The sequence below is a fragment of the Dermacentor albipictus genome, chromosome 5 (assembly GCF_038994185.2).
Source record: "Dermacentor albipictus isolate Rhodes 1998 colony chromosome 5, USDA_Dalb.pri_finalv2, whole genome shotgun sequence".
NCBI lineage: Eukaryota > Metazoa > Arthropoda > Arachnida > Ixodida > Ixodidae > Dermacentor > Dermacentor albipictus.
This window is the reverse complement of record NC_091825.1, coordinates 97,650,985-97,666,433: the sequence shown is the minus strand read 5'-3', so window position 1 is coordinate 97,666,433 and position 15,449 is coordinate 97,650,985. Positions and strand designations below refer to the sequence as shown.

The following is a 15,449-nucleotide window of genomic DNA, read 5'->3' as shown; positions in this document are numbered from 1 at the left end:
CGGGGGTGCTGACTGACTTCATGCATTGCACTCGGGAAGTCTGCGCCGCAGCATCTATCCCCGCCAAAGGGTCATCGACATGGAAAAAAGAGACGTCGTTAAGGACATGCACTGCAGTGCAAACACCGTGGCTTCCGTGCACTCGAGTCCTTCAGCGGCCTTGACGAATTGCAGACTGCCTCCTCCAGCGCATCGCGTCAGCCAGGCATACCATGCATTTTCAGGCAACGAGGGCCGTTGCCGACGGCGAAGCCGGAGAGGCGTCGTGCGCGATTCCTCCGGCGAGAATGGCACGTCGCCGCGGTGATTGATACTTGAGAAGATGGAGAGATACAGAGAAGCCTCATTGCGGAAACATATTTTCGCTGTCGTTGCGAGCGATTATGCAGCTTCCCGCCGAGAGCATTCCTTCGCGAAATGAGAGAAGCCATTTTCTCGCGGGACCTCGAACGCCGTGGACCCGCAGCTGCAAGTCGAGGGGGAAAGGCATGCCTATATTGATAACCATGATGAAAGGAACACAAACAGCGGCAAATATGAAAAAGAAAAAAAATGAAAAACCGTTAATAACCGCGACGTTTGAGCACCGACCATTGCGAGCGTCGTTTGTGGTGAAGTGAATCACAATGCCGTTTGGACGAGAAACTTCAACAGCTTGTTGATTCGAATTCAGTACAGTTTGCAATTTCAGTTTTATTTATTTATTTATTTATTTATTTATTTATTTATTTATTTATTTATTTATTTATTTATTCCTGCACAGCCGTTTTGGATTCAAGCAGAGTGAATGAAGCAAAGAAAGGATAATATACAAAAAATCAGCGAATATATTTGACCAAGATAATGATCTGAACACCTTCTAAGCCTATTTAGTATTGAATATTATTCCATTTATTTTTTCTCAAGGCGGGTGCATTACTAATGGCAGGGGATAATAAGTAAAACGAAATACGTTTTATTAGCATATATATAGTCGAGTAGAAGGGTTGCATTGATTCGTTCACTTATTGTTGACTCACTCGACTCGCGACAAAAAGAAAAACAGAGAAGCGTTCATTTGTGACTCGTTGTTACTGAATGTGATTTGAAGATGCGCAGTGAATGCGCAGATTTGAGTGTGAAGCGAAGATGACCGGGGAAGTGTGGAATGTACGTGTTTTATTGTTCCAACTTTTTAATGTTTCTTCTTCCATGCGTGGGAACCGATCGAACGATTGATCATGTATTACAAGAAATGGCGGCTTATTACATTGAAATTTTTATTTGGCTGCCAACTGTTATACAAGGTACCTAATGCCAGCTCTCGTTTCGGGCTCGCTTTTTTAGAAAACCAGGCCCTCCTCAACATAGTTCTGTCAAGAGCATTGGCGTGGCCATTATTTCCCGTGCGGCCTATTGCACATAAGTTGCAAAAGCTTATGCGCACCTCGTAACGTTCATGCAATTGATCCCGGATAATCTTGACAGCTCGCACAACGAAAATTAAACTTAAACTACTTTATTTCGAGTTATCTGCAATGCTAATCAAAAGTTTTATGCGTCTCTTTATCGAATGCATAAACTAAGTAGCTGTATCTAGCGTTTAGGACATATATATTGTGCGATATTATAATGTGTCTTTCGTGATGCTTTGTTATACATGTGAAACTCGTGTAAAGTAGACGACGCTATTTTCTTGGTGCCAGCAACTCCTCCTTTATTCTTACCAATAAAGAAATGAAGGGATTCGTTAAATTGTGCTCGATCATTGGTTTACGGCAGTGCGCATTATGATACGACACCACTTAATCGAGAGTCCTCCTGATAGACAAGTCGCTGACCGGGCTGCAACTACAACCGGAAATTCCCTCCAAATGCACCCGAAATGTGTTTAACTCAGGTGACATTCGTAAGCAGGCAAAGTGGAACTTGCAGGCTTATTGAATTTGTTTTTTTTTTCTCATCTCTCTCTCGTTCTCGTTCTCGCGCTCAGCGAACTGGAACCTTTTCTTGCCTCTGCATAGTATTCCAGGCATGTAGGCGAGTCTCTGAGCAAGTGAATTCCTAAAGTCGGAGTGTTTTTCGTGCACCGACTCGGCTCCGTGTATTCGGGATACGGGGACGTGGGAAAGCCCGTCTGGCAGATCGTCTGGACAGTGTGCTACTCTTCTCGGCACGAATACCGCACAGGCAGCCTCGGCGCACTGCTTTTACGGCCCCCCTTGAGCGCATAATCTCTCCGCTTTCCTCTCAGCCGTATCGCCTCCTCACTCAGCTGCTCCACCCGCCGTTTCGTTCAGCTAAGGAAATCCGTGGTCCCGCGCCTATAGCGTGCGCTGCCCATAAATTGCGCTCTGCGATATGTGGAGCACGGACGGAGACATCGACGCGCACGCACGCAAGGACCACCGGCCGGTTTGAGGCGCGCGCTCAAGCACCGGCGAAAGCGAGCGAAGTGGCCTCGCTGTATAGAGAACTGTTGAGCTGCCTCTGCTGGTTCGCTTGTTTTTGGTCGTGCGGCACCCTGCAGCGTCAATTTTGTTGTTGCTTCCTCTCAATTTGTGCTAAAGAAACGGAGCTCCCAGCAGCGTTCGCTTGTGTAGTGACAGCTCAAAGTTATGTGTCGATAGAGGCATGCGAGCTGTAAATGCATATGCAGTCGTGTTTTTTTTCCTGCGAAGCCTGACGCTAAGGAGACCGGCTGTGTGCACACGCATACGCGAGGTGACCAATGATAGGCGTCGAGTGAGTAAGCTTTGCGGCCTGTATTATGTCCTACAGTCGTGTACTTCATAGTACAGAAGATCACTGTAATATGGAGGTTGAAGTGACCACCAAGCGGTAGAACAACAACAAAAATGTCGCTTGAGCCAACGTTTCGACAAGTCGACTCGTCAGGGCGAAGACAAAAGTCGACGAAGATAAATAAGTCCACTAGTCGAAACGCTGGAGCCGGCGACATCACCTGGGACTGCGAACGCAACAAAGCATTCCACAAACACGAACACCCGAGTGCGGAGCAATGGGAGAGTCGGCTCACCAGCAGCGAGCTCACGGCCCAAAGGGCCCTAGTGCAGCACGCGAGCGATGCAGCACGACTCAGTGGAGCCTTGGAATGGGGGCCCACCCTTGCTGAAGACGACGGAGACCTCGTAACCGCGAAACTCTTGAAAAACTCAAAAGTTTTCACTCACTCACTCACTCACTCACTCACTCACTCACTCACTCACTCACTCACTCACTCACTCACTCACTCACTCACTCACTCACTCACTCACTCACTCACTCACTCACTCACTCACTCACTCACTCACTCACTCACTCACTCACTCACTCACTCACTCACTCACTCCCTTCTTCCACCCACCATTGTACCTCCCAGTAAAGTACCGTGTTCTTCAGGTATGCACACGTGTGCGTAAAAGCATACGGACCCCATGGCTCAAAAAAGAAAGAAAGAAAGAAAATGTGGAAGTTATTCGTAATTTAGACACACAAACCGATATTGACGAGTGCACTAGAAACGTCGCAAGAACGAGTTTGGACTGGAGTCTTCAATTTCAATTCATAGGCGAAGAAGAAAAACGGTTTTCTCGCTGAATCCACGGTCCGTGTACTTTTGCTGAGGGTAGTACGGTCAACCGATTCTTTAGCAGTACCGCGAGACCGTCGACTGGCCGGCCGGTCAGCGCCTTCTAACGGCGCGAAGCGACAAGATCACCACGAGCAAAAGAGATGAGCGAGAGATCAGCCAAATATTGCTGATCTCGTCGCTTTATGCCCTTGGAAGGGGCTGACCGGCCGGCCATTCAACGCTCGCGAGCTATAGCTGCTAAAGAATCGGTCGACCGTACACATCAGCTAATCCTGAGAGAGAGAGCGAGAGGGAGTGAAAAGAAAGGGTAAAAGCACGCATGTCGTCTAGAATGAAAAAATTTGGTTTGCTCACCGGGGAAGCAAAGGGCGAGGGAAGTTGAAAGACAAGAAAATAGGAGAGAGACGGGTGTTTTGAGCGAACGCTTTCAAAAAATTTTGAAAGTTGCGTGTGACAGATAGCACAATTCCAGTCCATGAGCTGGTCTACTCGACGTGGGGAAGATTACTTGCAAAAAAAAAATTGAAATGCATAATTGACTAATTAACAAAAATTATTCATTAGGTATTTAACTAATTACCTTATGGCACGTATTACACTTTACAAATTCTAGCCGGCACTTCGCAAGGCGGATCCACTTGGAACGAATTCTCAGGATGGCACCAGTTTCGAGATATTAATTCCTGAACTTCTGTTGGCGCGTTCTGTTGTGTTACAGATGTACTGACGTGGTGAAATAAATCAAATCTCAAACTTTGCGGAGAAATGCATTGGTGTTCCAGTTACCCTTTGTGCTTCAATGCGTAAAACGACGTTTCTTTTTAAGAAAGTAAGTGGAACCACAGTACATTTTTACCACAATATTGATGGCACATATCTCGTAAACGATGTCATCCACGCAAATATTTTCAAGTGGACATGCGTTGCAGTCTCATCCGCTAGAGTTTGTAAATTGCAATATGTTCCATTAGGTAATTAGTTCAAACATAATCAGAAGAAGAAGAAGAAGGAGAAACTTTAGTAAAGACTAGTCCGGCAGTTCTTGGTGTGGTGGCCTCAGGTGACGGCTCGAAGTTCTTGGACTCGAGCGGCATCTTCGGCTTGCCGGACGGCCCAGAGCTGGTCTGCCAGCTCTGAACTTCTGATAGCCGCCTCCCAGCGGCGGCGACGCCTACGGAGAAGGTCCCCGGCGGCTCCCGCATCCGGGGCGGCGTCATGAAGAACGGAGCTCGAGCCTTCTACTCTGGCAACAGCCGCGATTATGTATACGCGTCGCCAACGGAGCTGCTTTGATTACCGTTGTTGCCGGTACACTCCCAGAGCATGTGTCGCAGCGTTGCTCTGCGTCCGCATGTTTTACACGCGTCTGTTGGGTACAAACGCGGATAACAGTGGTGTAAGATAGCGGGGCTAGGGTAGGTGTGTGTCTGGAGCAAGCGTAACGTCACGGCCTCGTTCCTGTTCAGTTTATCGTGTGGTGGCGGGAATCTGCGTCTTTCGAGTCTGTAGTGTTGGGTGAGGTCTCTGAACGTGGTTAGGCGATCGCCCCACGCCCAGTGTGTTTCTTGTTGCTGTGTTTCTGTTGTAGTGTCCCGATCCGGCAGATCCGATGCCCCGCTCTCGGGGGCGGAGGCGGCCACATAATCAGCGGCGGCTCGGCGTGTGAGACCTCGAGCCGTGGCGTGGGCCGCCTCGTTTCCCGCTAGCGGAACATCGGTGTGTGCCGGGGTCCAGAGGAGGAAGACCGTAGAATTTTGGGGTTGCGAGGGCGATGACGAGTCGCCGTCGTCAGAAATTTGGAGTATGCGGGCCGCTTCCCGCGAGACACGACCGCGCGCGAAGCCGCGGATTGCCGCCTGCGAGTCGCTGATCACGATCGCAGCGTTCGGCACCGCGACGAGCGCTAGGCTATCGCGGCTTCTTCGGCCGCTTCCGTGTGTCCCGTGGTCACCGTGGCGCTCGCGAGGCACCTACCCGAGCGGTCTACAACCGCTATCGCGTGCGCGCTTCTCCCTCCTCCATATCGCGCCGCGTCTACGTACACCGCCTCGTTGCTGTTACCAAACTTCTTCTGTAGGTCGCTTGCTCGTTTGTTGCGTCTCCCGGCGTGGTGCGTCGGGTGCATGTTCTTGGGAAGCGGCGGGACGATCAGGCGGTCGCGAACAGAGGCGGGAACCGCCATCTTTTCTCCATGCTGAGTGTGGTACGCGATGCTGAGCGACCCGAGGATGCATCGACCTGCCTTTGACCTGGATAATCGTTCGTATTGCGCAATGTCGTGCGCCTCGATTAACTCGTTGAGAGAGTTGTGAACTCCGAGCTCTAGAAACTTGTCGGTGCTCGCGTGCAATCAGTGCAATTTTTTTGTTGATCATGCATTTCAATTCTCTGTGCAAGTAATGTCCGCCTCTTCGAGTAGACCAGCTCATGGACTAGAATTGGGCTATCCGCCGCATACAATTTTGAAAGCTTTTTTAGAGTGTTCGCTGAAACACCCTGCGTACACGCGCCCAGTTGCTAGCTTTTAGAAGGGCTAGAGACGTATTCCTGGAAGTGCAATAGCGCCTTCGCTGCTCTCTGCTATGCTAACTTATAAGGTCGGCATTCCAAAATGATCTGTTCTGAAAGTGGCGAGTCTTCAATACGAGTAGCACAGCTCACGTGGTCGCCTCGGTAGCACCACCATGTTCAAGACGTCCGAGCTGAACGATAATGACGGCTGCGGAACTTTAACACACCGTGCTGCACTTCGTCTCGTCTATCAGTAACAACGTTGAGAATCAATTGCGCTCCGTGTACTGGGCCGCGAGCGAATTAGGTAAAGTGAACGAAGTGTCAGGAATTGGGCAGTGCTTTTCAGGTGTACCAGTGAAGTTGTGTTTGTGCACACTGCTTTCTGGACTGAGGCAGATGAGCACATTGAAAGATCGGGCCCCGTCAACTTCAATTCCCAAGCATCCGATACACCTGAGTAAGAAACAAAGAAGAAACAAACCCTCAACACCGTCGGCTTCCAGCAGCTTCATCACTTGCGGTTGAAACTGCGACATAATTACACAGATGACACGACATCGCTATTCCTAATGACCAAGGGCGAAACCCGCTACTCAGGCCCCTCGACACCTCGAAACAGCGACAGTAAGTATAACTTGCTTCTTCGCTTTGTCGCTTCCAAATTTCCTTTCTGCCTCCTCCTCCTCCTCGGCCCTCGGAAAAGAAAGAAAGAAAGAAAGTCGCAGTGCTGGGAGTATGTGAAACCCTCGGGGGCCCTTTGGCCGTTACGTCGACTTAAGGGCCTCGATACAATAGGTATTTCTCGCACGACTGTTGCTGCAGATGCCGCCGCTGCTACGCGCTGCTCTGGCGTGTTGCGCTCATTCTGCGCGGCGTGCTCTCTCTCTCTCTCTCTCTTGTTTTTTTCCTTCTTGTCAGCGCCGTAACGTTGAAGCAAGGGGTACTTTTGATTTCGTCGCAACTTTCGAGGTGAACGTGGGTTCCTCGCATGTCAGCACACATCCACTCTTGGATCAGAAATTGACCCACGCGTGGGAAAGCTCTGTTTGCGAAGTGAGCCATTGTACAGTCATTGACCTATCCTGACGTACTCCGCCATTTCAGAATGTGGGTCGAGAGTTTGACACGTGACGGACCATTTGCGAACAATGAGGTCATTACGAGCTGCGAATGATGATTTTTCTTTTCGCCTGGCCGACTCTGGCCACCTCGAGCGTTTGAGCTCACTTTCGAGCTGTGGTTTGCCGTGCCTCTGCAGGTTGGTTCCTCTGCAGGTCAACTGGATTCCTACTGCGTGGTTTGAGAGCAGCACGTTCCCAGCTACTCTATTCCACTTATCGCATTTCTCCGAAATGGATTGGCTGAATTTTAAATAAATAAAAAAATGAATGAATGAATGAATGAATGAATGAATGAATGAATGAATGAATGAATGAATAAATAAATAAATAAAATATAAATAAAACATGTGCCAATGACACTTACCTTTCGGCTTTTGCGAACATGTCGCCACGTGCATACGAGTAGTGTGCTTCGCTGTTAAACTTAGAACAAACTAGAAAGCATTATTGAAGTTTTCTACATAACAATGAACTGACCTATGTATTATTATATTATTTTATTTTTATTTATTTTTTGAAATCCGTACTTTCACGGAAATTTTATCAGTCGTTTTTCTCCGTGGCACATCATTATTTACTCTTCCTCTTTATTTCATTGGCTCTAAAATTCCTGACCAGATTCGCCAGCATTGTAATGTTTTTTCTTTAAATGGGTTAACAAAGAAAACCTTTGTGCAGTAAATAATAAATATTGCGAATAATCAACGACAGGCTCAACTTGCTTTTAGAGGTTTTAAAGAAGGTCGAAGTGCAGTGCTCTAGAAAGCGTATGCATGCTGTTTTATCTACTTAAATAACAATTCCACTGATTCCTTCGGAGATCCCTTTGTCTCGCAAAGGCAGTGACGAACATAAAAAAAACACACGAATGAACATACAACACAAGTGTTTAGGCACGTAAATATGTTATGGCTTTTATTAGATGTTTTGTAAAGAAACTGTACACATCTACTGATATGAACATGCGATTCCTTGCGCGTCAGTCCGTTTCAACACAGATGAAATAGAGAGCACACACTGTCCCTGTTGCAGTTTTCTGGCACCCTTCAGAGTACGCAGACTTCATGGAATTGAATGAAAATGTTGTAGGCACTATAGAACACGTGTAGCGACTTTTTTGTTATTGTGTGTGTCAGATGTCAGAGTTGATTGAAAACAATGACAAAACGCTGCATTTTACACATTCAGACAGCTTTGAATGGCGCGAATGACAACACAAAGGCCGACAGCTCGTCAATGATACGCATTTTCTTGCTCTCTCTAACAGCGTGAAAAGAAGTGTCTGACCTGATAGGATACGGACAAAGTACTTGAAAATATCACGACACTACGGAACGGCCTAATAGAAAGCGCACGAGTTGCCCTGACGACTTCAAGATGATGTCCCGCTCAAGGACTTCACTGAAGTTGTCATCCTTTCACTTTTTTCAGCACTTGCGAAGTTCAGCTTTTCTCGATGGAAGAGCTGCATCGCGAAAGAAGGATCTGAAGTCAAGGTGTCACTCACGCAGTTTAAAGTAAGGCTGTCAAGGGACAGAGGGAATGGGTTACTTGACTTAAAATGTGGTTCCAATAATTTGTCCAGTTGAATTTATATCAAATATAGCATTCAGGAGCAATCTGTACCGAGTAGAGAAAGCAGCACTCATTTTGCCTATGGATGATTAACTTTTCTGAATCCATTTTGTTAGTTCACTGCTCGCTGCTCTAGAGTTCACAAGAATCAGCACTTCGCTTGGATGGCATTAAATTACGTTACGAATACGTTTGTTCTTCAAGCTGTCTTGAATGATTTGATGAAATATATTAAAGAGAAATGCAATTTCGGGCTTCCCGATGTCATGCTTGGCCTCCGAAGTTTAGTACGAGAAGTCAGCGGTTAGTGGATACGATGGCGATGTACGTGATGAAACTAAGTGTGAATTTTAACTTTAGAGCCCATTGCGGTATTTCATTTCACCTGTTTAAATAGTAAGCTACTATACTGAAAAAAAAATGGAGCGCTTAGTTCTTCTGTATCATGGTATTAAGCCCACCATTCGTTCTTCTTCCACTTAAGTACAATGTGACACAATGTGACACAATGTGAAACAATGTGAGTGCATTTCATGTTTGCATTAAATGTTGTTTTACATTGCACTGTACCGTCAGTTTATAGTAGAGCCTGGCATTTCCTGCCTGACACACCCATGTTTGTACGAATCGAATATTTCGCGAGATGCACAGGTAACCTACGCCTAGTCGCATATGAAAAAGTGCTGTCCTCACACTATGTTAAGCGCTGCGTACGTATGACAGTAATCGTCTTATTTGTTTAATATACACCCATTGTTGTTATGAATGAAAACATGTTTTTAAACTATCTCTGTACTGAAAGAAAGAAAATCTAGTGAGAGGTCTGACGCGCAAATATTAAGAAATGCTCTGCATTCGCTTCCTCTCACGGCATGATCACTTCAACGATGGCATCACGGCACGCAGGTCCACTTCGAGCGACAGGCTATTCCAGTTCCAGCACTTCGCTCACTGAGAGATAAAAAAAAATGTGATGGCATAAATAAAAAACACAGGAATTTAAGTTCGCCCACGGTTCGTGAGTTCTTTTCCTCGCGTCGTGGGGCGTGTGACACTCTCACTGTGCGGAATGTGTGTGTTTTTCATTAGGAGACGAGGGGAGGGGCCCGCTTTCACACTTCACTGGAGGGACATCCGCCCTCGGGGTCCAACGAGAGGCCCTCGTTCAGTTTGCAGAGCTGGTCCTCGACCGCACCACCGTTGGCGTTCGCGTATGCGGCGCCGCCGTTGTAATAGCCCGACAGCGCGTCGGCCGCCGCCAGTTCGCTGGGCGATGGCCCGTACGACACTCGCAGCGGCCTCGCTTGACTGCTCGGCGCCGCCGAAAAGCGATGCACGTGGCTCGAGTAAGGAGGGGGCTGCGTGGGTCGCGGCATCAGCGGCGGCTTGGCGGGTTTCGGGTGCGTCGGCGGCGGTGTCGTCGTTGTCGGCGTTGTCGCCTGAGCTGTCGTGTGCGCTGTCGGCGGCGAGTCACCGTTGGTAGCCGGCGAGGGCGACGGCCGCAGACCCTCCCCGCACGGAGTTCCGTTGGTCGTGGCGGGCGGAGACGGCGAATGGTTCGGGCTGCTGACCTCTTCCTTCTCCTTCTCTTCGTCCTGGTAGTCTTCCTTCTTGTAGGTCGCCGTGAGGTCTCCGTGGCTCTTGAAATGCCTCACCGTTCCCGGAGATGCCTGGTCCGCCGGACTTCGACGGATCCCGTGTTCTCCTCTGCTTTCTGCGGTCGGGGACGGCTGCTGCTGTTGCTGATGGTGGGCGAGCAGCGCCGAGGGACTCGTTCTCTCTGCTCCCGCGTGGTCCCACAGCGGGTACTTGGGCTTCGCCCCGAGTTTCTCGAAGTCCGGCCGTGTCCCGCATGCCACCCTGTTCGCAAGGTGCGCGGGGGGCGGCGGCAGACCCACTTCGTTGCCGAAGAGCCCCGACGGTGGCGGAGCCTGCGTCGGGGGCACGCGCCCGTTGACGGTTCGGTCGTTGGTCGCATCGGCCAGTTCCTCTTCGTCGATGCCGTCTGCGCCGTTGAAGTCTCGCAGGACTTCCTCCGACTTGGCCCTGGCGACTCCGTTGGCGTAGAAGCCGTTCAGCAGCCTAGCCCTCCTCGACCAATGGGGCGGCACTTCGCTGAACCTGTTCTTGCAGTCGGCGCTCTGGCCCAGCGGGCTGCAGCGGTAGTCGACCTGCGCCACGCGCTCGCGCACGTAGCTCTGGAGCTCGCTGCGGAGCTCGGCGTGCTGCGTCTCCTGCCTCCGCTCCCGGTCGAGGCGCTCGCGCTGGGCGGCCCGCTCCACGCGCTCCTGGCACTCGGTCTTCTCGGCGGCCAGCTTCTCGCGCACCGACTGGTTCAGGTTGAAGAGCTGGTTGCGCGTCTTGCGCTCCAGGTGCGCGATCTTGGCGTTCAGGTCCTCGTGCGCGTGGTCGATGTGGTCGATCAGCTCCTGCTTGTCCGCCTCGAGCTTCTTCTCCACGTTGTGGAAGAAGGGCGCGCAGTAGCACGTGTAGCCTTTCCCGACGGGGCCCTGCGCACGGTCAGAGCAACGAATGTACTCCAGTAAACTCTGCGCTATTCTCGTTTTCAATGGTTACATCATGCGTCGCTTGTTAGGTCGCCCTGTCTAGTGACCCTACAGTTTCTCAAGCGTTGACTGAGCTTGTGGTTTACTGAAATGAATTCCTCACACTCATGTGAAATTCAAATCAAAGTGACTTAATTAACGCGAGCGAAAATTGACACTCCCCGGACAGAAGCACGAAGCTACGAAGGAAACCCGTACATGTTTCCGTCTTCCCTTACGCCTTCCCCAATGCAGGGTAGCACTGGATGTTAAACTTTCGGTTAACCTCTCCTTGTTTCGAATCTCACTTCTTTTTCTTTCTATTTCATGCAAGTTACTCAGAGTAACCCGTACGGGTTTCCATGGTAGCTTCGTGCTATTTTCGGGCGAGTGATTATTTTTTCTTTCGTGAAAATTTCTCCAACTTGTAGGTCTCTGCAGTTATTGCATTACCGTATTTTAGCTTTTGAGTATTAGAAGTATGACAAGCACAGGCCACTATACTGGATAACGATGACAAGTCAGTCATGCTGCACTTGACAGAAAACGAAGAATAAAACGCAAGAGCACAAACAAGCTTGATGTAGAAACACAAGGTTATGAAAGAGCATTTAAAAGTGCGCGACATCAGATTTGAATGGCATGGTGACAACGTTAAGCTGTACTTCCCGACTCTTCGTCAGGACGAACGGCGCATTTGTATACCTTGCGAATGTTTCCGGCCAGGTCGAGGAAGTACTGCTCCCCCTTGCCCAAAGGCTCGGCGGGCAGTGTCTCCAGCTTGGGCGAGGGGAAGGCACTCAGGTTGGGCGTCTGGTGACAGCCGTAAGGACTCAGCTTTCCTTTCTTGTCCTTCTTCTCGTCGTCGAAATGCACCTTGTGGCCATGCTTGCTCTGAAAGAAAAAAAAAAGAAATATTATAAGATCACGCGCTAGATTTACGCGCACGCTTCGTAGCCAAGCTATGCCCATCGTGGTTTATCTCCTTGCCTTTCTCTTGTTGCTTATCATTCCTACCTCTCTCCTACGAATTAGATCCGAGCACAGCACGAGTGGGCAATTTAAAAATGAAAATTCAGATGCTGAATTCAATGTTGTCAGGATTCAACAGGGTCCAAAGAACCAAAATGAACCTGAGCTTGCTAGAAAATGGCGAGTACACCAGGCTGAGCGCAGAAATCACTAATGTGGATTACTAATGTCAACAAAACCTGTCTGAGCGAAACGCTTCAAATTGTAAGAATGCAATGCGAAATGGAAACATTGCCTTGAACCGCCTGAACTTATACTAACGCAGACTTAATCCTTCCTTTCTGTGAAGAAAATAGTGTACGCAGTAGACTTCCCTGGACGCGGCGGCCGAATTCTTATAGGGTTGGCATGCAAAAACGCTCGTGTACCTAGATTTAGGTGCATGTGAAAGAACCCCAGGTGACAATTTTTTCCTGCACTCCTCACTACGGTGGCCATAGTAGTCCGTTTGTTTCTCCAGGATGTTAAACACCATTGTTTGGTTTTATCTTATCTTTTATCTCTTTGATCGGAAGCAGGCCACGTTCTATAGAAGCGTCATGTTGTAACTTCTAGTAACATACAACCCGCTGCCCGCAGTGTGCTCCCCGTATATTTCACCCGTGGCCTTCCTGAGATGCCGCCAGAGCGACATATTCCACCGCAAGGAGATTCTTCGCCGCACCATCCAAGATACATTTCTACCACGTGATTAAGCCCTCCATGAGGAGGTGGCGTTGCGGAGACTCCATGCAATGGCGGCACTTATTTAGCCAATCGGTCACCTATGCCTGAACACAACAGCTCCATGGACCGTTCGGGGATAACTGTTCATATTGCTCAGCTCTACATTAACAGGCACAATCAAAACCTTCTCCTGGACCTGCCACAGATTTAACCAGGTCTAGTGACGCCACCTCCAAGTACTGTGCCTTCATCCCATGAGACCACCGGACTACAACTCTTGGCTCCATGGGTCCAACCAGCGACCCCCACTGATGTATATTGCCGAAGCCGGCATAGGCTCGCTCACGTAATCATTTATGCCGCTGGTCAAACTTCTAAAAAAATGGGGGTGGGTGGGTAGGGGAGCACGGAAGCCATCGGAGGACCTCTCCATACCTAAATCCTGTAATCGCTTATTCTTATCGCAACGCGGGATCGGCGGCGTCGCCCACCTTCTTGTGCTTGTCTTTGGTGCGACCCTTGTTGTGCTCGCTGTCCTTGCTGCCCTGCGAGGTGCCGCTCTCCTTTTCGCGTTTCTTGCCCCCTTCGCCGGGCCTCTGCTGCTCGAGCGGCGAGGAGGACGAGTCCAGCTGGATCACTTGCGGCGGCGGATGCTCGATCAGGTCGGCCACCTCGTTGAACTCCTTGCGCCGGGCGATGTCCAGCGCCGTCTCCCCTTGCTGCGCGACGAGAACGGCATCGCCACAGTTGCGTAAGGGGCACACGAACGTTCATCGCCAAAAACAGCGAAGACCGGAGTTTATAGTAAAACAGGGCTAGATAGATGGAATTTGGGTGGATTCTATTGGCACACCCACAGAAACGGGGCGGTCCCTCATGTGACCTGGCTCATTATTTTCACATTTCGTCTGCCTTAATTATTGGTTCTAAAGATCCGCAGTTTGTTTTAACAAACCAATTATTACTCAAAGAGAGTTTTTCTTAACACATAATTTATTTTAATTCATTTAGATAGAGCAGGACATGCCATTGCGTACAATTCCTTAAAATAAATCATGCGTACGTGCTTTGCTTTGAATACCTCAATTGCTGCTGCGGCAAGATCACCTTGAGCGTGTAACTTATACAGGGTGTCCCAACTATCACGGACCAAGATTTAAAAATGTGCAAATGCTGCGTAGTTGGACAGAACCAAGGTAATGTTGTTTGCCGTCGCTTGGAAATACTCAGATTATTTCTTTGCATTCCACCTTATTACATATGTAATCTTAATTAATTGGTCAACTCCTCAAGTATTATTATTACATGAAAAAAGTCAATGAGGAAATTGTTGAGCAACATGAAAACTACACCCGTGAACTTAGATTTAGGCGCACGTTAAAGAACCTCAGGTGGTCCAAACTTCCGGAGTATCCCACTACGCCGTGCTTAATAATCAGATTGTGGTTTCGGCGCGCAAAACCCGATAATTCAATTTTAATGAAAAAGTCCCGATACAGCTTTCTGTTGCTCAATACGTACTACACGAGTGTTTTTCTGAGCGTGAAAAAAGCACGCGAATAGACGCAAAGTGCCTCGAGCGGCCAGTCGAGCGGTAATTGCATGCGTGCACACGGCGTGCGCACATTGTATGTATGTATGTATGTATGTATGTATGTATGTATGTATGTATGTATGTATGTATGTATGTATGTATGTATGTATGTATGTATGTATGTATGTATGTATGTATGTATGTATGTATGTATGTATGTATGTATGTATGTATGTATGTATGTATGTATGTATGTATGTATGTATGTATGTATGTATGTATGTATGTAATGAAGCTATTCTCCGGAAGTTCACTGCAAAAGTGGAAGTCGTCTACATTTGTGCCCAACGTACCTTGTTCACAATGGTTGGGTCACAGCCGGCTTCCAGTAGTATCCTCGTTAATTTCCGACGGCCCATTGCTGCCGTGATGTGTAGGCCGCTGTCTCCATTCTAGAATGATCAACACGAGAGGCAATGAGATCTCCAAAGACTCAAGATTTCGTAACTGCAACTCTTTTGTCTTCTCAAGTTCATCACGCAAATGAAAGGTTTCGGATGCCGTGTTCTTCGTGAGGCTTAGAAAAAACATCCTCTAGTATTTAGCCACGTTTCTTATATTACTTTTATTCATAACAATGCTGGCACGCATGTTGAGTTTTCATCGCACGACCAGAACGCCAGCGATGAAGAGTCTGATGTTTTCTTCACGCTACGTCACACGTCCCTTTCTCTTCCTTCGACGTGTTCAGCTTTCAAGCCGGTGTAACGTATACGACAAACGCCATGAAAAATGAGGGAAGTCTGCATTTAAACACAGCATGAAACATCGCAACGCTCCACGCTTGTGAGCACTTGAATCGGTTCACCGCTTTCGAAAGGCAAATC

General features: G+C 48.6%; 1 protein-coding gene across 2 annotated transcripts in view; it reads right to left on the bottom strand.

Moving 5' to 3' along the window:
• Positions 1 to 8,103: 8,103 nt before the first annotated feature.
• dgo (ankyrin repeat domain containing protein 6 diego) overlaps positions 8,104 to 15,449 on the bottom strand; it is a 174,717-nt gene continuing 167,371 nt past the window's right edge. For both annotated transcript variants that reach the window (XM_065450788.2, XM_065450789.2), the window contains exons 8-11: positions 14,916 to 15,014; positions 13,520 to 13,747; positions 12,036 to 12,224; positions 8,104 to 11,294 (exon numbers count right to left, since the gene is read on the bottom strand). In XM_065450788.2, coding sequence (XP_065306860.1) covers positions 9,897 to 11,294; positions 12,036 to 12,224; positions 13,520 to 13,747; positions 14,916 to 15,014 — 1,914 coding nt within the window. In that variant the 3' untranslated portion in view covers positions 8,104 to 9,896. The remainder of the gene's footprint in view (positions 11,295 to 12,035; positions 12,225 to 13,519; positions 13,748 to 14,915; positions 15,015 to 15,449) is intronic.